This window comes from Dinoponera quadriceps, unplaced genomic scaffold (genome assembly GCF_001313825.1).
Source record: "Dinoponera quadriceps isolate SergipeBrazil2010 unplaced genomic scaffold, ASM131382v1 scaffold1609, whole genome shotgun sequence".
NCBI lineage: Eukaryota > Metazoa > Arthropoda > Insecta > Hymenoptera > Formicidae > Dinoponera > Dinoponera quadriceps.
The window spans coordinates 77,715-99,860 of NW_014555756.1; the positions used below are offsets into that span (position 1 = coordinate 77,715).

Sequence of the window (22,146 nt, forward strand, 5' to 3'; positions counted from 1 at the left end):
ATTATAGCGCACGTATTACGAGACAGACGGAGCAGAGTCGATTACCCTTCATCTCAATTTATCCGTAATTTTTTTCACCTCGCCTTTTTTTAGCACCATCTCGGAGCCCTTTTTAACCCCACGTTGTGTGAACAGGTGAGTGTGAGAGAGAGAGAGAGAGAGAGCGCCCGTTATCGATCCGTAATCCATCCGTTTGGAAATATCTCCGTGTCTCAGGGATAGGTCAGGCTTCGGCAGGTTTTATGTCGAGAGTTGAAAATAATAGCGTGACGTCGGACACCCGACGGATCCCACAGTCACATTACGTCATTGGTACCGCGTCCGCTACGATTTATCTTGGCCCGTGCGATTGTCGGAGTTATTCGAGCGAAAAAATTTCGACTCGGGATTTTATTGAAGGGGCACGCGAGCGACGATATCGATTGATATCGTCGTTATCCCGGTTGAAATAATCAGCCGAGTGTGCTCAACGAAGGTACGATCTCTCACGGTTGAACATAATTATGACAAAGAGGAGAAAATTCCTTTCAGCGCGCTTGAAATTTGCAAATTTTCGTTCGTCCCGACGTAATTGATGCAAGTGTAAAATTAACGAACGGCGTCGAAACGATGACGTTGTTGAAAGAGTGCGTCGTTGGGCATAAATCTTTCATTCATTGCACTTCGAGCGTCACTCATTTATCGTTAATCAGTGTGCTCGGGTGTAAAAAGCCGGAGCTGCACGCGCTGTCCAGCTCGGATGGAATAATAAATACGGAGAAATGGCGTTGACACGCGATGTCGACGCGGGTGTCGTCATTTACGTAACTTTCGTCCCACGAGTGTAACTTATTTTCATTTAAACGCCCTGGACACACGGTATATATATATCAACATTTCCACGGATGAAAGCTTGCTGCGACCGACAGTGTGTCGCTATTATACGAGCAAACAGGTGTTCGCTTATTCCGGTGACGTCGTTGTCGTATCCGTAAACCGAACATGCTCGCATAATCGTGTCCGAGCGGACAACAGGAACGCTCGATGGTGCGCGCCGGTATTCGCGTAAAATCCGTGTAAAATCCGTTTTACAAATACACGGATCGTTGGCACATAAATGATTCGTTACGCGAAATTATTACGCGATCGAGCGCGTAACGTTATTCGTGCCGATATATTATTAATCCGTATCGGTTTTTATTACCGGACACTATTTTTATCGTTAGACATTACCACTTTATGTACTTTCCTTTAAACACACAGGGCTGACACGCTATCCGTCTGGTGCTACGTTATAAAAAGGATCAGTCGAAACTACCCGCGATGAAGTTGAACGAGCTCGATTTCACGGTTTTATGCGACGAGCCACCCTAATTTGTTCGGCAAAATTTTTCCGTTATTTTTTTTTCATTTCTTTCCTTTACGTAAAACAAGCTCGAACGCGCGTCGGCCTTTTATTCAATTCTGGACTGGAGATCGCGGTTTACGCAACGAAACTTGCGTAACCCCTGAGACATCCGGTTCTTTTCATCCAATTTCTTTTCTAAACCTATTATCGAGATATTAGATTTCATCATCCGGTGTGCGCTATTTTTGTCGCTGGAAACCTCGCGTTTACTTTCAAATACAAGATCGTGCTTCTCACCTCATTCTGCGCCCGGCCGCGTCGGTAGACCGTCGTTATCACGCTGCAAATTGAAATATCACACGTGTGTCGACATAACACCATATCCGACGATTATTTCGGCAGATTAGGAGTGGGCCGGTTAAAATCGACGATCTCAGGAAGCGGAATGGAGGTGTCGCTCGCTCGCTCGTGCCCGTTCATACACATGTCGCTTCACAATCTAACCAACACGTGTTCCTCGTCGCACTCTCTCCGAGGCGGAAGTCGGAGAGCGATACAACGACGGTTGAAGAAATGAGGGTTGAAGAGATACCACCACGGGTTCTTCCGCTACGACACAGCCGTTTGTGCGCTGCGCGTCCGTCCGCCCGCTTGGCTGCTGGGGGTGGTGATGACGACGTCGGAGGCGGCGGTGGGGCGGCAGAGTCCGCGGCGTCAGCCACGTCCGCGTCGTCTGGCTTCATCCTCGCAGCCGGAGTCAGTCGGGTGCCAGGCGCGACGCGTACCAGTAGTACCCGGTGTGCACGGTCTTGCTGCTAACCTTCTTCGCTGCACTTCGGCCGCGGTCGATCCCTCTCGGCTCCTTCTCTCTCTCTCTCTCTCTCTGTCGCCCTCTCGCCCGTCCTTCTCTGTGTGTGCGTGCGTCTCTCTTTCTCCCGCTCTTCCTCTTCTTCATTCTCTCGCAGTCGTACGCGCGATCGTTACTCCGAGAGAACGCGAACGAGCGAGCGAGTAGTCGCGCGGCAGGTGGAAGCCGACGACGACGACGCTGTTTCATCGAAACGACACAGCATTCCGCGCGACACTCCGTCGTCATCGCTGGCGGACGTCGAGTGCGCGATTATCCCGTGAAGCCTGCAAGAATCGCGCGCTAACCCGACGAAGCGATCGCGCGCGATCGGCTCGGTGCTACACGGTGTCCTTGTTATTATCAGCCCCGGATTCTGATCACCGGGGAGGGGGAGAGTCGATCACGCGACGACGAGAGGAGAATCCGAAGGGAAACACGTACATATCGCGGCAAGACTGTGAGAGGGGCTCGGGATCAATCGAGGAAGAGAGTACTATTGTATTCCGACAACGCGAAATCCAAGAGAGCGCGTGAGAGACGAGTGGGTGGTAGTGCGGATGCGGTGCGGACGGGAAGTCTGAATAGCGGTTACAACGAAACGAGAGAGACGAGACGTTTCTCGATTTCCGCGTCGAATTTATCGGGAACGGCGGCGGCGAGAAGGAGGAGTCAGCTGGGGGAACTGAATAAAGGATTACGCGCTTCTGTGGCCCGACAGCGCGAGTGGGAGAAAAAGACTCCAGCTCGGGAGAATAAAAATAGGTCAGCGATACGGAAAGGCAGAAAGTCCGTAAAACTGCGAGCTATAAACAGCGACGACCTAATCGAAAAGTGCGAAATCGCGATAAAGGAGACTACGATTGAGAAGAAGCCTTTTCAGCGTGAAACACAAAGGCGGCTATCCGCCGATCTGTGATATCGAGAGAGAGAGAGACCAGTCAGTCGACCGAGAGCGTCGAGTGTGGCGCGGCGAAGTTGTTGCGCAGCTTGCGAATATCTAATCAACGGCGGCCTGAAGTTCGGACGGATTAACGAGCTTTCGAGCAGCTTAGGAATACCGAGGAGATCAAAGCCGCCTGATTTCGGGAGGAATCGCGAGACAAGCGCGCGGAACGGGAGATCCTCTGGAACGTGTCGAGAACGGACGTGAACGTTGATTCAGACAGAAAGCGGCCGACCACATCGAGTCGCACCAGTTCGAGCCGGATACTCGTAGATTCGATATCCAAAAGTCGGCGAGGACGCGTCGTTGCGCCGCTCCCGGCCGTTGCGTAGCAGCTCGACAACGCGAGCCGCGACAAGTCGCGACGGCGAACGCGATCAGCCGGTCGTTGCACCTCGCCCGCTCGCTCCGGTAAATCTCCGAACGTCTCTCTTCGCGATATACCGTTACCACACATATACACGCACGACGATCGGAGAGGCCTCGTGCGCGAGAGGAAGGCGGCTCCGAGCGGACTCTCCGATTCCGCTCTTCCAGTCGAATCGGGGACGCTCGCGAGGAACGCGAAAGGATTGCAGAAGAAGCCCGTAGCTTCGCACGTTCCACCGTGCCAAGTCGTTCCGGACGAAAAGCAGCGACAGGCTCCCCCTTGGACACCTTAGTGACTCGGCGATACGCCACGGTGTATCAGGAATAAAGGAGAAGCGGCTGAGCGAACGCGTGTTCTCTCGATTAACTCACGAGGACACACACATCGGGAGCTAAACTCGAGAGACAAGTGAGAAAAGTGCGGATCGCGGGGGAGGAGGACAATAGTCGTCGGCCGGCACACGGCAAGATCCCCGCCGTTATGCGCACACTGGCCGAAGCGATGAAGCATCGCGCGATCAGCTGACTAGCCGGGCTCTTCGGCGGTCGCACCGCTGATAAGAACGCCGCCGTAGACACCGACAACTCGCAGCGACGTTCGCCTGTCTGCTCTGTCATGACGTTCGGCACTCCATTCAACACCGAGAAGTCCCAGTTCGTCGGCGAGAACACCGCGAGGTACGTGTACGCTCGTGACGATGATGTCACACGATCCTTATCGGGGAACGAAATTCCCGAGTCGTCGTCTCTCCTCTTTGTTGAGCGCGCATTTAATTGCGCGATCGCCGAGATACTTACTTTTATCGTTCTCAAGTTGAATGCCGCGTTGCGGGCATATCATCAGCGCTATGATACTATCTTGTCTCTTATAAAGTATAACTAATTATATTGTTGTTATTATTGTTGCATTTCGTTGTTGAAAAAGTAGGAAATATCTGCACGGGAGGAAAAGTTTGGTTGCATTAACCAGAAAGTGAACAACCAAACGCGTTTTGGTTGAAGTGAACAGAACCTCTGATATAAGAACCATAATTATGGTTCTTCTATCAGACCTTCTTCTAGTTAATTCAACGGAACTTTCTTTTCCGCGCACGAGTCCGAGAAGCGACATTAAATGTAAGTAACTTCAATATCTCAGGACGTTCAATAAGACTTCTCAGAATCTTAAATAAAAAAAAAAAGGCTCACTAAAATCTTCCTATCACTTAAAATTAATAATAAACCGAGCTTCGATAATGCTGTTTCACACTTATTGTAAGTCACTGACATGGATTTAGAAGAAAGACTAATAGGCTAAGAAGGAACCAGCCTTTCTAAAGAAATCTGTGCTGATTAATCACGACTGATAATGCATTAGATCATAGCTTTGCGATTGCCCTGTCGAACTGAACATTGAGCTCTCTCTTCTTCTTACGCACAACCAAAAGATAAAGAAATAGGAATTCCTCTAAAAGAATCGGAACAGTTGAAAATCGAGTTCGTTCGAGTCGGTTCGAGTTGCATCGGCTCTGGTCTTTTTTTTTTCTTTCTTTAAAGTGCAGCGAGCGTAGCTGATCGCGAATTTGGCCTTCGACGGTAACGCGAATGTAAGATCGTGCCTGGCGTCTCGATGCCACCTGAGCGTGCACGACGCACGTGGCCACTTGCACGCGTGCAAATCGCGCGGGAAGGGGAGGAGGAGAGGAGGGCACCGTCACGTACCGAGTCGTTTGTACTCCCAGGAAGAGAAAGAAGCGAACGTAGAATGCAAATGAAAAGTATGCGCGATTCTCGCGCTACGTTAACACTAAAACTACCGACGATTAATGTGTAACTTTTCTACCGCAGCAGTTTAAGTAAGATTTTTGGGGGGAAAAAATACGCAATGCAAAGGACAAAATATTTTATTCGTTTACACATTGCGACCAAAATTACGGTTAATCCTTAGAGAATGTGCACCGTTAGAAATTGGAGTAATTTTTATAAGAAAAAAAAATTACAAACCGGTCGTTTGACCACTTTGATAGTTTTTTAGTCTTAAATAACGCTCCTTGTCGGCATCTCTCGATGAAGCGGCCGCCACTATCAGTGCACTGATATAGCTGTCGCCTTTTCGCAAGCTTTTCGCAGGCTTTTCGCGCCGAGCTTATCGCTACCATGTCTCCGGCGTCGATTCGGATAGTCGGGCCCCTGCTTATCCGAGGTCGCGCCCCGGGGAGTCGTGAAATCGGATTATCCTCGTCAATAGATCCGCCGGGAGAGAGGAGTATCACCACCACCGTCCTCGAATCGTGCTCGTCGGCTGGCGTTGGAAAAATTTCCGCGCCACTACGGAAACGGAGGCAAGGTCGTCGCAAGACGGGATAGACGAATTGCGCGCGCTGTGACCTTATTATCCACAGCGCAACGAGACGGGTGTTGCTCGTCAACATCGGTGGACACGGCGAGCTGACGAGCCGTGGCGATATCCGGGTTTCGCTCGTTAACGAGAAGCGAGAAGAGTCTAATCATGAAAAATGAGACACATGCGAGAGCGTGTCCGCGAAATCCTCCGTTCCGCGGATGGCAGGGAATTCGCGTCGCGTGAATTTCTCGTCATTTCTCGGACTTTCGGCAGTTCACGAGCGCCGGTCTCGCATCGGCGAACGCAGAGGTCGTCCGCGGCTTAACACGGGCGGGGAAAAAAATGGTCGCGCATTAGTCGTGTACACGGTGGGCCCCGGTTATGGTCATTGCGCCAATTCACTCCGACATCCGTCCACGTCATGCCGCTCGCGTGTGTGGACAGGCAGTTCGCTTCACGGGCTAAATACTCCCCGTTAGGGCTGCGATCTATCTTTTTTTTTATCTTATCTCTATTTCCTTCTTGTTTTCGGCCGGTGCGCGCCGAGAGAGGCAAAGAAGAAACCGCGCCTGGCGAAGGCGCGTTCGCGAATACCGTTTTCGCGCGTTTGGAAATGTGACGCTTCCGTGAAGAAAAATTAACGGCAAAAGATCGACAATGTTATGTCGCAACGTTATTTCGGAGGTTTGTTTGCCCGCGTCAAACGAACGTGCGCAAATGAAAATTAAGGGGATTCGTTTGGCGCGGAGATGCCGAGGCACGCGCGTTATTATTTCGCACTGGGCTGCTGCCTTCGTTTATCAAGAGCGGCGTTTAATTTCGCGAAAGTTTGGACGTCCCATTAATTGCGAGCTCGACATTTGACGAGTAAATAAAAAGCGCGCATCTCTCTCCCTTTCGTTTATATCCAATTACGCCCGATTATTTCTCTTTTAATTAAACCGAAAATCCGGAGGATTACCTAACGGTCGCATATCATAATTGTAAATCGTTATTCAATATCCAATTATGATAATGAAATATCACAGGGGAGATATTTAATGCTACCGGTTTCGATAACGAAGTAACCTTATATAACGCCGCGGCTCGTACGTAAAAATCTTGGCGTCGAAATGCCAAGGAGCGTAAACCGAAAACGGAAATGTACGGGTCGTAAATTGGTAACGTAAACGCGCAACCTGACGCGAGCGTCTCTTCGTCGTCCTCGTGACGTGTTATTATTACCGCGTTTGCCGCAAAAGTTATCGCAAAGTTTCCCGTTGCTTCGCGAACACACACGACGCGCGCGCTTCCCGATCGCAAGGTTAAATTACCGGCCGTCGTATTATTCAGCGGGGCGCGGTAATGAGCACGCACGAGAGACTCACAATAGGCTCGCGTCGCGAGAGAGGGAGAAAAAAAGGAGAGGAATAAACGGGAGATAAAAAATACGCTAATTCGTCTTATTTATCGACAACGCAGGTCAGAGGCGCGCATTGTTCGCGCTCTTTTGTCGCGCTTGCCGCAGGATGCGCGTTGATCTCGCACGTGACGTGAGGTTGGTGGCAGCTCGCGAACAAACGCGCGAGCTGGAGGTTGCAGTCAAGGCTGTAGAAAGGCGCTGCCGGTTGCATCTCTCGCGAGCTATACTAACAACAAGCGCGGTCGTCGACACCGCGCCGCTGTGTTCGTCGCGCTGTTTGTGCAAGGTCGTTTTACTTAGGCCCGTGGTCTCTTCGTCTCGCCGAGCCGCGCTCTGCGTGCTCCCGCGCTCGTCGTGTCGTAGTCGTGACTTAGGAACGGTGATATCCCCGAGTATCAATAAATTATACACTGTAAAGAAAGATGGATCAGAAAGCGCTCGAATCGAGTTGAATGACCCCGATTCTCGGCTTACTCGTGGCGAACCGCTCCGATAAACTGTATTATTTGATTTTGTTAAATCTTGTTCAATGAAATTGTGGGAAACAATAGGTAAGACTGATGATTTTTAATCAAAACTAAAAAAAGAGAGCTAGGTGCGGAATGGACAAATGTGAAGAATTTAGTTCTTAAGGAAAATTTATACAAGAATTTTTTAGGATATAAATATCGAAACTACATCGATCCAGAAAAAGTATTAAGAATTATTGTCAGACGTTTCGTTTATTTCACATTGAAAACCCCATTTAGTTGACTCGAACGAAATTTGATTTCGATATCGGCAAACCAATTTTTTGATTGTTCCAAACCAAAATTTGATTCTCACAACCGAAACATTTGTTTGCCCAAACCAAATTGTGTTCGAGTCAGTTAAATGGATTTTTCAATGCATCCTCTTCAGTGACATATAATTATATTTGAAATGAGAAAGGGCTGTCCACACAGAAATTAATCAATAAAATTCTCTCTCTTCCGGATATACATGCATCTAAAATTAATTGGATTATATTGAAATTGCGCGAACATGAAAAGGGAGTCGTTCGTTTATCGCATCTGATGTGTCGCGCACACGTTAACTCGATCGATGGAGTTATCTAATAAGTTGTTATCTCGCTTGCAGAGGCGATTGCTGTTAGCCGATGCAGGAAGAATATTCCCGCGGGTTACGCGTCGGAATTAGCCACGACTAATTCGAGATCTATATAACGGAGTTATCTCTCGTAAAGATATGCGTCGCTCGGCGCGAGCTGCCATTAATCAATCCTTTTTGCTCCGCGTTCGACGCTCGCAATCGCGCACCTAACTCGCGATCCTATTTTCCCCGATTGAGCTTTTTCTTTAGTTCGCTCTCTCGGCTAGGATCTCCCCCGTTCCCGGACATCCTTCCGGAAACTCGTCTTTAATTAAGACGTTGCTCCCTCGCTTCGTGAGGAGACTGACGTTATTAAGGAGGCGACTTTCGAGCATGATTATAGTTTATAGGACGCTTCGTGTAATAAGACGCGCTCGATCAATTAAACCGATTAAACCGATCGGTGGATCAAAGGAAACAACGTGGAGGAGAAGGGAGGGGGAGAACAGGGTCGCGTGTAGTGTCTTAATACGGAATAAAACGCGTATAAAAATAGGAGAAAACCGAGACGGGGAGCGAGATGAGAAGCCGTGTTGCATCGGGTGCGATATTGTACTCGGCGATATAACCGTGCACATTGATGCAGGATTACCTGATTTATTACGACTTTTCAGCAGAAATTCCTGATTTCATGACTGTAATTACTTCACTGTGCGATTATCTAACGTCGCAAATATCTAATACTTTTCTTCTCAGTATGATTACACTGCGCGTAATTAAGGCTCCGCCGGTTAATGTGCACAATGGTCATGCTCAGATCTTTTATGACTTTATTTTGCAATTAATCGCTATGATACATACTCAACATATAGCGAACTTTGGGAGAATAATGTTTGCGATAGTATGCGCGCGTGTTGCAAGAGATAACCGCTGATAAAATGGAGTAAAATTCGGTTACATTTTCGAATTAGCCGGAGCTGATTGTTGTATAACGGAAGAAATCGCACGTTCGCCGCTTAAGGATGTATTGCCCATAAGTCAAAATAATGAAAGGATTATGAAAAAAATGCAAATTAATCTACGTTGCATTTAAAAGTGACACCAGAAGTTTTGCAATAATTCAGAAGGGCCTGGGTTAAAAAGTTATTTTACTTTAAATGAAGTTGTAAAGCGAAATGAGTGTGATGAGAATTCGATGAAACTTGCACTGCATATATATTGAAATATTATCTAAATTCACATTACTCGTGCAATCATAGAAAGATTGATCATTCGAGAGCTGAGATATTTGTGTCTAAAGTTGATACTTTTTGACAGCAGTATAAAGTTCACAACTAATTATAATACTTGAAATATAAATACATGTATATATATATATATATATATATATATGTACATATTTAAACACTTATATACTTTTTTCTATTATCTATGCATTTCTGTTAGATCAACTGATGCATAAATATAGCATTAATAAGAAAAATAAAAAATAATATTTTTGTATTCGTAATATTGCGTAAATATGTTTACTTCAACTTCATTTCAAATTAACATTTATTAATTAGGTAGTGAAATAAATGTGCAGGAGCGTAATTTTGTTTGATAAGTATAAAATTTATGGCACCTTTCGCACGCCGCTGAAAATACACCAGCAGTAATGGGCGATACATCCTTAATTAGTTTTCCGCCAGTCTGCGCGGGAAAACACAGGCCAACAGCGTTAGAAGGAAGGCAGCGGAAGAAGCTTCCTTTCTTTGCTAAGTCGTTATACACGGGCGTTTCTCACTCACGGCCAGCCGGTCGCTTTTCCACGCGCCGTCGTTTTATCGCCGGGAAATCTTCGCCGTCCGAGAAAATCCGGAACGCCGCGCCGATGACGGGCGCAAATTTCTCACCTGCGGCGGACGCGCGCGTGTCGAGAGATCGAACGGACGACGGGGAGAAAAGAGACAAGGATCGCGCTTCGCGACGTTTTCTCTCGTTAGCGCGATTTTCCGCTGCTCGTTTTTCGTACGATCGGCGAACGCTTGATATTCCGTTCCTCGTTTCTTCCTTCTCCTCTCCTCTTCCTCCCCGACTCTACCTTTGCACGGGGGTGTGTCGAGCGCAACGCGAACGAATCGTACATGCATAGACCAATCTCCGCTGGAGACTATCGTGTGCCGCTGATAGTCGCGATTACATATTCCATTATTGAATCACGAACCGTGACACACCCACACGCGGGCTAATCTCCCTGGGCACGATTACACGGTCGAATCGACAGTTGCCGTTGCGATACCACGGGGAGATTATTGAGATCTCGGCGATCCCGTGAGAGAGGGAGAGTATCGACGTTGAAGGAGCTTCCTTTCATCGTTGACTATCTCGTCGTACCGGCGCTCCGCCTCATTTCCCAGCAGCGAAGTGACGAACACTGGCGTGTCTATACCGATCCTCCTCCATTTTCTCTCGATGGAGGATAAACCGGCAGCATCTCGACGGCAAACGGGAGCGACGTGTATATTCGTCGTCCTTTCGGCGGTAAATTATTATTCCGTCGTTTCGCGCGCGCACGCACGCACACTGTCGTCGTGCACGTTTTATCCATCGACCGCGCTCATTACGTAATCACATCAGGTGGAGGAGCTTCGCTTATGCTGTTGGCGGCGCAGGTCGGCGCGAACCGGACTTGATTAACGAGTCCGCCGCACACGGGGAGAGAGAGAGATCAATCGCGGCCTCGAACTTGACACACGCGCGCGCTGCGACTCGCGCGAGAGAGCAACTAGTGTCTCCGATTTCTCGACCTTTCTTTCACGACGTTTCGAAAGGGAAAAAAATAGAGTTCCGGCTGCCCCTGCCCTCTACGAAAAGGCGCACGTCGAGAGTCGCGTCAGCACTTCGCCGGAAGAAAGCTTCTTTCTTCCTTCGTCCACGTGAGACTCGGTCAAGCAGCCAAATCATTCGGTGGGCGAAGCTTGACGGATCGTGATACGATCTTTCCCCTGCATTCTCCCGGGTCACACGCGCAAAAGGTAGAACAATATTTGGGAAATAAAAAAAGTCCTCAAATGTCCCTTTATCCTCTTGAAGCTCTCCGGAATTTATTCGAAAAATTTATGCGTCAAATTCCGGCGATGACTGCTACGTACTTTTTTGACATTTTCATTTCCACTCTTCCTTTACATTTCATCCCGTGCGATCCGGTCAATCGAACGCAACGAATAAAACGTCAACGATATACACCGGATACTTCATCGGGAAACGCTTATTTTAGGCGTTTCGTCGCAATTTTATTTTTTATGCACATCGATGTGGTACACATGCGTTTCCTCGACGCAATTAGCAGCATAAAATCGTCCGGCGGGTCGCAAAAAACAATGTTGTTGCGGATTGACTTTCTGCACAGGGAAGAATATTATTGTACCGCGAAAAAAAGCAATTATTCAGTTTATTTCTCTTCTTTTAAGTAACGGTCATCTTGAGTGAAGGATATTTTCTTGATAATAGTATTAAAATGTCACAAATATTAGGAAAGCTCATTATCATTTACCCAAGAATATTACGAGCTTTATTGAAGAAAAGTCAAATTCGACTAATTGGAATAAATAAACCGAAGTTTTAGTTTCAGTGTTTTAATTTAACACTCTTAATTGAAGTATTACATTTACTAGGACGATATTTGGAATAAATTTGATGTTTACGACGAACTTATGATATACTTGTAGATATATAAACTTACGGAATACTTGAAACAAACCATCTTAGTAAGTTTGGTACTTCAATTAAGAATATTAAATTGAAACCCTACAACCAAAACATCGGTTTATTTAATTCCAATTAACTGAATCTAACTTTTCTTCGGTAAAGTTTCTAATATTCTTAAAAAAATTAGCAAATTTTCCTCTTGAATAAATAATAACGAGCTTTTCTAGTATTTGTTATTATGTTAAGAAAATATTCCCCGTTCAAGATAACCATTACTTAAAAGAAGAGAGATAAGTCGGGTAATCGCTTTTCTTCGCTGTACAATGTTTTCCCCCGCGAGGCCTTTGCGGGCGACTTTCCTCGGATCAGCGCGATGGCCCGGGCGATAACGCTATGCGAAGTATCGTCCGGCTAAAATAAAGGATGAACCTGGAAATGAATGTTTATCTCTCTCCCGCGCGCCAGTTCCGCGCGAGGATTCCTCGCACGAAATGGCGGAACACATAAATAGTGAAATCGTGGCGCGATTGCGCAAAAGACACGCGATTGTAACTGCACTTGATAAATTACGACGAGCGTATGTGCGCGCGCGAATATCCACGCGAGCACGTCATTATCGTGCTCCTCCTTCGGCAGCGCGCGCGATGATTCCTCTTCGCGCAAAAAACACGAACACTCTCGCGGCGCAACTCGTTGCGTCTTCGCCGCGTGAAATCACTGTTGCGCCTTGTGCGTCGCTGCACATTTACATAAGAAATGTAACGTGCCTTGTATGTCATCTCTCGCGTGTCGGCGCCGCGCAAGAATCGATCGCTATCGCGCCCGGCAAATCGTGATTGATTTACCGCCGAGGTTGCGTCGCGATAATTTGCCGGTTTCTTCCGGAAACTATTACACGTACGTAAAATGAGACGAATAACGCCGTCGGACGTTCCCGGACAACCGGTCGGCGGAATATTATCTCCCCCTTCGGTGCCTCGAGCGAGCTTGCTTACTCCCTCGTGAACTTCGGGAAATCGGCTCTGAATATTTCGATCTCGCGAGTTACACGCGTAACGTTCCCGCGAGCAACGTCGATCGAGTCGTATCGGCACACACTTCGATTATATTATTCCCCATCATCATCGGGATTGCTGATAGTCGCGATCCCAACGTTGCGATCCGTGACCCTCGGCAAACGCCAATTTTTCAATTTTGTCTCTTTTGGAGCACGAAGCCAGCCACGGTGGACGCCTATTTATAGTCAGCGGAGCGAGAGTAAGTGGCACTCGCTCTTGTTGCTTCAATTGTTATCCCTTCCCCCTCTCACCCGCTTGCCCTTCCTCTCGGGCCTCGATGACCCGAACATCCGGGTAAATGGGGCAGAGGGCGAGAGTCAAGAATCGCCCTGCCGCGGGTTATCTCGCCGACATCTTCGGAATAAGGTCATGTTGATTGCGACACGTTCTTCGCGTGTGTACCATCCGATAAACTCGATCGCGATCTCGCGTACGTGCGCGGCGTCGTTATACGCGGCGGTCAACAGTTCAACCCTGAGACATGCGTCACTGCCTGCCGCCGCCTTCTTTCGGGGTCGGACGTTGGCTTCGACTCGGCTCACATTTCATTCGCTGCGAAATCCGCACGTAACTTAATTGCTCGCACGCGCGCCATTCGTCGCCGGGTCGAAGCACAATCGTAAGCGATTCGATTATCTCTCCTCCCCTCCCCCCTCTTCCTCCGTTTACGACCGTTTAGTTTTAGCTCGGTTCAAAGTTCAATTCTCCTTATCTCGTTTTTATTAACGCATCCTCCGGAGAGAGCGAGACGCGTTTCCATCTCCGATGCGTACCCAACGGAATTTATTCGCATCGCCGGAGCGAGGACGAGAGGAGGAATACGCGTGTGCTTGTTTCTTCATTCATTCTCTCAATGCGTACGTGTTTTCTCGCAAACTTTGATCGACCGAGGCGCGGGCGTGTTATCATCAACAACGGAAGCTCCGATGTCGGCTCGGAACATGGCACGCAATCGAGATGCATCGGAGCGGACGAGACGCGCGCTGCTATCTAGAGACGCCATTGTCTGTGTGCTCCGGAATCGATAGTTTCGCCAGCCGTTAATGAGATTTTATTCCGAAGGATTTCTCGACTAAGGTGATCACGATTTCATCCCGAAGCCCATTCGCCTTTCATTAATAATTCGTAGATCCTTTAGATTCACAGGTCGTTATGTGACCGTCGCTATATGAGCTTAATATCGCCATGATAAACGCGAAATGATCGAGCGAAATAAGCAGCTTGCTTCTATAACTTTTAAATATTAAATAAATACAAAGCAATATTAAAATACGACTGCTTTTTATAATTTGGTCCGCCGTATTGGATCCGCCATTTCTACTTTTGCAATTCCGACGTTGGATTTGTGTTCAGTAGCCCCGAAAAAAAAAACCGACAAAAACAAGTCGGTATTAAAGTACGACTACTTTTTCCATTTTGGTCCGCTGTATTGAATCCGCCATTTGAAATTTTGTGTACCCGACCTTGGATTCGTGATCATCGATCCGCAGAATTACTAAATGTAGCTTTCGGTAACAATCTAATTAAACTTCGAATTGCGGCCACTTTTTCCGGTCTCCTGGTCTTCATCACCTGTGCTCAGATGTCCGCGTTCATACGTCTGATCAACGCGGTGGCTCCCGCACATATCCCGTGGTTGTACAGAAAATGAAACTCGCCAAGCTCGTCAATTTTTTCTTATCGCGCTTGGAGTCGTCGGAATAAACAAATTCTGACGGAAGAGACCAGAGGGTCAGTGATCTTTCGGCGGTCACAGGACACGGCTCTCATACTCTCTGGCGAATTCGCGCGAAAATGAATATCGCAATAAACCGTTATGGTCGTGTTCCAGCGACGTTTATCGCGCATGGTGGGCGTCGACACGCGGAGATTACCGAGGTAGTTTCTTCTGCCGATGGCTGCCTTTTTAAGGAAAATATCCCGAGCACGTGGAACGTTACCTGCCGTTCATCAGGTCGGCGATCCGCAAAGGGCATTCGCGTTAATTATCTTGCCCCTGTAGAGATACGCTCGGCCTCCACGTCAAACTAATAGCTACACACACACACACACACCACGTAGAAGATTGATTCAATTACTCCATCGTGTAAACGCTGCAATCCATCGAAAATTAACGTCCAGGCGATTCCACGCTCTGATCGTTCATCATAAATTGAAAAGGTCGACTGTATCTAAGAGAGAGCTACTTTTTTTTGGCGCGCTGTCTCGAGGTTCGAGTAAGATATCTGAATTTTTTAAAGCGCACAGTCGACGATTGAGAGGAAAATGATGTATGAGACATACGGAAGGAGGATTATTTTTGAGATCTGCTCTCATTACGAAGTCGCGCATCTAAGAGGGAATTTATGTATTACGGATTGAATGCACTCTTTGTACACGAATGATTTATGATCCCTGATTTATAATAAGCTCTTTAGATGTTACAACTACGATACATACAAGAAATATGACCAATACGAACGGGAGCATTTTCCTGATGCTTTTCGATATTTTATGGACGGGCAACTTTTATCAGATTAGTCGTGTTGTGTCGATAGTATTACTACCGATACAATACGACTAATGTCGTAGTATTACTATAATAATCAAAATTAACAATGACGAATATTCCTGCTTGAGAGTAGAATATCGACAACCGAGCAGATGGCTCAGTGGTCTAGGGGTATGATTCTCGCTTTGGGTGCGAGAGGTCCCGGGTTCAAATCCCGGCTGAGCCCGATATTTTTTCTTTTTTGTTTTCGCGGATTTTTACGAGTTAACACACTAAATGTAGTCTCCTTAAAGCAAATTTTAATATTTTTGTTTAAAAAGATAATACAAATTTTTATCTGTATGGTCGCACAATAATAAACATTTCCTCGAACGGCTCAGTGGTCTAGGGGTATGATTCTCGCTTTGGGTGCGAGAGGTCCCGGGTTCAAATCCCGGCTGAGCCCGGTCGTTTCTTTTTTTGTATCGTATTGCTCGTAAAATAAAATTCCCTGGAATTTGGCGACAAATTCAACGTTTTTTCTCTTACTTTTATTTGTAATTATATCGTAATAACAATTTTTTTATTATTATTGGTTGCACAATCGCACGATTTATTCACACGGAGTGACGTATATTTTTTTCTTCTCATTTAAAAGTCGAGAGAAAGCGCGGCTCACAGAGGAATTTTAAGCCACCCCATTTAACAGATAATCGCTCGTCCGCACAATTTTTCCGGGCAGCCTTTATTGCAGTAGCGTCATTAGTCTTTCTCTGATTGTTACAGGACTGGCAGCATGGCGGCCGAAGAAGGAATGTTGGGCGGCGGCCTGGGCTCGAAACTGAAATGCCCGACTCCTATATCGCGGTTGAGGGTGGAGAAAATCGAGGGTGGCCTGATGGTAGCCGGCGTAGTGATAGCCGCGAACTGTCAGATCGCTCTTCCGGCTTTCGGATTTCTCTTCATGCTCGTCGGTGCCGTACTCACTGGTTCGTACTTTATTCCTTCTTATAGTTTCGTACTTCGATTAAATTTGCACGGATGCGGGAAAATGTGCCACTTTTGCACAGTCCTCATCGCGACACATATATTATTTTCATTTCTATTAATATATTTAAAATAAAACAACGTGTGCCTCTCTTTCTTTCCCTATCTCGTAAGATTATTCTGAAAAGAATACAACGTGAATAAACACAGTTAATTTAAACTTCACTCATTGTGAAGCTACCGTACATCGTGTACTCAGTGTATTCAAGACATCATTTTAAGATCCGCCGCAAGTTTCACAAACATTGTACCTCAGAATTACATTTCGCGCATAAAAGCGGCGTCTCCAAGATATCATTATACTTCTTCATAAAACGCACCCGTCGCATGGCGGTCTGTGCAGCAGCGGCAGCAGCAGACCCCGTTAAATATTTTCTCCGCAGTCACGGGCGCTCGTATTTCAACCGCGCGCATCCGACGTCAAACGCGTCTTTCATTTCACGCTCACATATATATATATATATATATACACGTTTTTTTTCATTAGGTAAATAAAAATAAGCGCCGAACGCGAGCCGGGCGAGCCATCACGTAAAAATGCAGCGGAAATGTCACGGGCCTCCCCGTCGGGACATGCTCTCGAAATAAATACGGCTTATTTTTCTCTCTCTTGTTCTCCCGTTCTTGCCGGGGATTTTAATCGCGTGGCGCATAATTTTTATAATTAGACGCGCGCTCGTATAAATTGTCACGTTACGGGAACGCCGTGCGCACAGTCACGTACGACAATCACGTCAGTCGAGCGAACGAGTCTCGTGAATATTCACGGATCCTACGTCCTGGTGTCCCTTTTTTCCCCTTCGCGGCGTTATTTTGTTACGCGTCATTTGCATTCGCATTTGCATCTCACGATCGGACCCGCAAAATTCGCGACGGCGGTCTGACGGTGAAGAACAGTAGCTGAGAGTGGTTTCAATTTCGTTGAACGAGGATTATCGACGAGGCACGCTTTAAGGCACGTTCACCTCGGCTCTCCCGTCGTCAATTGCAGACTTGGGGGAACGCGTTATTTCGCGAGCGAAGTTTTTCCCCGACGTTGCTCGCGGCTCGTCGTTTGTCAATTTCGACTGCTTGTTTTCATTCACTCGCCGTATACTCGCCGCTTGCATCCGCGTGCAAATAGAGTAACGTGTTACCTTGGCAGATCGGTGTAATTCGAAGCTTTCCATTTCAGAGAAAGCATAGGCTCTAATCGTATGTGGGCCGTTTAGAAAGGGGAATCGATATTTATATTGAGAGACGAGGGGAGAACCGTAATGATTCATTAGCTCTCAACGAGAAAGTGCAACCTCTTCCGTATTGTTTCGTCGCGATCAATCGTTCTTCTTTATCGTTATTATTATTCAATTCAATCGTTTTATTATTCGATTCAATATATTCCGTTTGCAGCGCTTCTGTTATTACGAAACGAGCATAGCTTTCAATCCGCAAAGAGATAATGAAACGCGCGCAATATTTTACTCGTTTATTCGCGATACTCTTCGAAATGAAACACGGACTTGTGTCGGACATAAAGTTGTCAATAGACGACGTAACGAATGGATAACTCACAAGCCGGCATTCCTCGTATTCTAATCGGACTGAAGCCTTCGCTGACATCCTATAAGCGGATTAATTACATAAGACAGGAAGCCGTATCCAGTCAAGCTGAGGCGCAGCGGTGGTAAAGCTGTGCGAGAGCGCGAAAATACCTGAGATGCTGCAAACATGAAAGCATCATCATATTTAAGCGAATTATGTTAGCGAGTTATATTGATTTTATTTTTTTACTAATTAATTATATCGCGATTGAATAGAACTTGCTCCACTTCCGTTGTGCTCGAATATTAATATTAATAATAGTTTCGCCTTCAGTGTGAAAAGGTCTCCGCAAAGTCTTTCAAGAATCCTCTCGTCTTGCAAACGAATTGATATTAATTTCTTATCGTGTTGCTTTTTAATTTACGTTATTATCAATATTATCGCGAATTATTATATATTATTTTATTATAGTTCTATTTTGTTATTCCACACAGACACACTATTATTATTATTATCGCAAAATTGCTTATTATACGCGTTAAAATCATTTGGTCTGGACGTTAATAATACACGAAGATTTCTTTTACGAGGTGCGGATTTATATCCGCGCGAGAGACCTTCGGAAACCTCTTATCCGAAGGTTCACGCGCACATTCGAAGCTACTTCCCGCCTTTCCCGTTGAATTAATTTGAGAGCCGCTATAGAGTTCGTTTGTCGTGGGCATTGACCCCGCGGAGATAGCACCATAGATACTGCTTTCGTATCTGCGAGGCAAGAAGACAGACGAAGACGAGCGAGAAAGAGAGAGAGAGAGAGAGAGAGAGTGAGAGAGGAGGAGGAGGAGAAAGAAAAAGAAGAGGAAGGCGCGAGAAGAGGCACGGGCTGTTAGCCGAGAGCAACAGCTGGCCCTTCGCAACATCGTCACTTCTCGGGCCACGCTTCTTCACATGTACGCGGGGTGCCGAGCGTTGTTACCAACCGATTTATCAAAAACCGGTCGCCCGATTGGTTCTCTCTTCCTCTCTCTTTCTCTCCTCTCCTGCTTCTCGTCACGCTTTTCTGCCGCCTGCCGTCGCAGCCGGCCGTCGCCGGCCAAGACCGGTTTCTGCAGACCATTTTCCTTTCGTTATTTCTAATCTGGCTCTCTTCTCTCTCTCTCTCTCTCTCTCTCTCTTCTCTTCTCTTCTCTTCTTCCTTCGGGACACTCCAGATATTTTTCTCGGTCTTCGTCACTCACTCGAGTCACGTTAATGTCTTTGTTACGGGCGCTTGTCGCATCCGGATCGTCGGATCGCCCCCCCCCCCCCCCCCCCNCCCCCCTCACGGTTGATGGAGTCGACGTCAGGGACGTTTGGTCGTTGATTGCACGAATTGAACGGATTTTAGCCGCGCGTGAGGACGGTGCAAAGTCGCCGTCGAAAATCTCGCGAAAGTCGACGCGTTTATTCGCGACTACGTTCCCCTGAAATTGCTCGCTTTTTTTTCTTAGGAGGAGGAAAGAGTTTTGCGTATCGTTGATACGCGGTTTATCGATGCTGTTGCGCGACAAGAGAGAGACGGGAGACTGCGAGAGAGGAAGTCACCGCCGAATCTGCGCATGCCGACGTTACGAAGCGTTTCGCCGGCGTTATCGATTAAAATATGCTCGAAGGCGAACACTCGCGCCTCCGCGGAGGCGCGAGCGTATTTACGCGCCGTAATTTCCGCGACTTCGTTCACGGGGAGTCGCGTTTTCTCTTTAAATATACCACGAGGCTGCGGCTTTCCCCCCGTCGGCTCTCACGAAGATAAGTGTAGGAGAAAGAGATAAAAGGGAGGAGGAAAAGAGAGGGAAAAAACGAACATGTTCTACTACGTCCTACGCGCCGCCGTATTTTCTCCCTTCGAGAGAGAACGTAACATTTTTCGTCGCGAAAGTTTCGCCCGTGTTGCGGCATTACAGTCGGCAGCCGATAGTTCGAAACCTGTTCGAAGTCTGTGTCGGGACCAATGTGATCACAAAGTCTCTCGCCGAGCGATTTTGTGGCATTGCGCAAAAGACACGCGAATGGAGCGTAAAGCTTTACTTACCGAGCTTCTAGGAGCTTGACTCCCATAAAAGTCGAGCCCGATGCGCCCGAGATGCGGTCGTTCGAACAACGTGGTGCTTGTCGTCCGATGACTCTCGTGAGTTTACGCGAGAACAAATGTATACAAGGTCTCATTTAAGCGGTATTTAACAATGTTTACACTCTGTCACTCGGTTAACGAATTATTACATAATTATTTGTCTCCGTCGAATACGACAGAGTCAAATTTAGCTGAAAAAATATTGAACCGAGTTCTCCAACTGAAGAATACGATGCTTCACGGAATGAAAGAAGTAGCTTCCACTAGTAAAAATAAGTTATCCATGTAATACAACTGAAATTTAATTAATTTAGCTCATTCTTCTTGTATCTATATCTATTTTTTAACTTTTACAGCTAAAAATTAAATCTGATTAACTAAATTTTAGTTATATTATATACACTGAGAAAAAGATCTCTTCAGATTTAATAAATTTGATTGCATCCAAACAAATCTCATCATTGGCATGCTCCAAAGAATGTTTCGATTACTAAGTACGATTGTTAGACTTTTCAACGAAAATTTGTATCTTTACCTTAAATAAAAAAATTTGTCTGAAGCGAAAGACAATCTTCTCCTAAAAAAATTATTTGTTTCGTTTATATATATTACATTTATTTATTGTGACCAAATGATATTTTGTTTGGTTAAAAGATATTATTTGAAATAATAGCGTTCTTTCTGTCAAATAATAGAGTTCTCTTGAATGAGACAATAAAATTTTTACTCAAACAAATAATGTTATATTTCGTATATGTTATTTCTATGAAACAAATTTTATTCAAATAAAGAGAAATACTAAATCTAAAGAAATCTTTTTCTCTGTGTGGACAGCTAATTCCCTTTTTCCGTGTTGACACGTGGAAACGGCTGAAAAATATATATCGGCAATAACGGAATAAAGAGTAATCAACTTCTGCCGTTCATTAACGACCGATCCGCTCGTTTCTCTCTGTTACAGCTGCTTCGTACCGAGGCCCGGGCGAGGACGAGGACAAGAACTCGTACGCCGCGCGAATTGCCTTTACCGGCAATTCCCGTATTCTAGGGCCGATCTGCATAGTCGTGGGCGCCCTTATGCTCGCGCTCGGGGTGCTGCTCTGCATGCTAACGAGAAGGGCCAGGCGGAGGGAGCGTAGGGTGGGCTTCCACTGTCCGCTCCACGGAGATTTCTATCCTCTGAGTCCGGTCCAAGGTATCAAAATGCTCGGTGAGTTCATCTAGACGAAAGAGAGGCGGTCTCTCGCGAATAAATATTTACATTGTCTGTGTGTGTGTGCCGAAAGGCCGAGATCGCCGGCCGTATTCCCGTATACACCGAAAGGAAGAGATCATGTAGAAAGAAACGAGGTTCGAGGTTACGCAAATTTGCTCACGCAAATTACGACCGAGTTAATTTCAATGAAAACAGTCAAGCTGGATCGACAATCTGACATGGGAACTCGCAAAATTTGATCCATCAATGCGTCGGGTCGGCCTTAACCCATACTAAATTTTGAGCCCTCAAAGAGCCGGTGGTTTGCGCAAACGGGACATTAAAAAACTCGAAATTTGCGGAGGGAATCAGGACGGTTGGGACTCGTCACATGCAAAACCCCTGAAATCGAGTTTCTTAACTCGATTTCAGTCGCTTCGACCGAGATCATTTTTATAGCGCGCGTAAACATTACAAAGCGCTCGCTATATGCATACGGAAGATTCGAAACTATATTTCACAAAGGTTTCGATTACACATTTCGCTGGCGTGGTGGCGCTTTTCGAAGGCGCTCGCCCAGAAATATTTCAATATGTTCCGCGGGCACCGGCGGCGTTATCGTTCGTTATGCGATCTCATCGTATCGGATTCCTCGCGAGTGCGCGAAATGGATCCAGCGATTTTTAGGAGTATCACTTACCCGGTCTCTCTCTCTCTCTCTCTCTCTCGCCTTCTTTCGATGAAGCGATGCGCGCTCGGATCGACCGAGA

At 46.6% G+C, this 22,146-nt stretch overlaps 1 protein-coding gene and 2 non-coding genes across 6 annotated transcripts in view; all 3 read left to right on the plus strand.

The window, feature by feature from the left end:
• Window positions 1-22,146, plus strand: part of LOC106745339 — a 70,582-nt gene that overhangs the window by 15,194 nt on the left and 33,242 nt on the right. For 3 of the 4 annotated variants that reach the window (XM_014620852.1, XM_014620854.1, XM_014620855.1), the window contains exons 2-3: window positions 16,290-16,492; window positions 21,143-21,391. In XM_014620852.1, coding sequence (XP_014476338.1) covers window positions 16,290-16,492; window positions 21,143-21,391 — 452 coding nt within the window. Of the gene's footprint in view, window positions 1-2,100; window positions 4,168-16,289; window positions 16,493-21,142; window positions 21,392-22,146 lie in introns of those variants that run through there. The other variant, XM_014620853.1, reaches the window with a different exon arrangement.
• Window positions 15,679-15,750, plus strand: Trnap-ugg. The gene has a single exon. It is a non-coding gene; the product is annotated as a tRNA-Pro (tRNA).
• Trnap-ugg lies at window positions 15,898-15,969 on the plus strand. Its single transcript has one exon. It is a non-coding gene; the product is annotated as a tRNA-Pro (tRNA).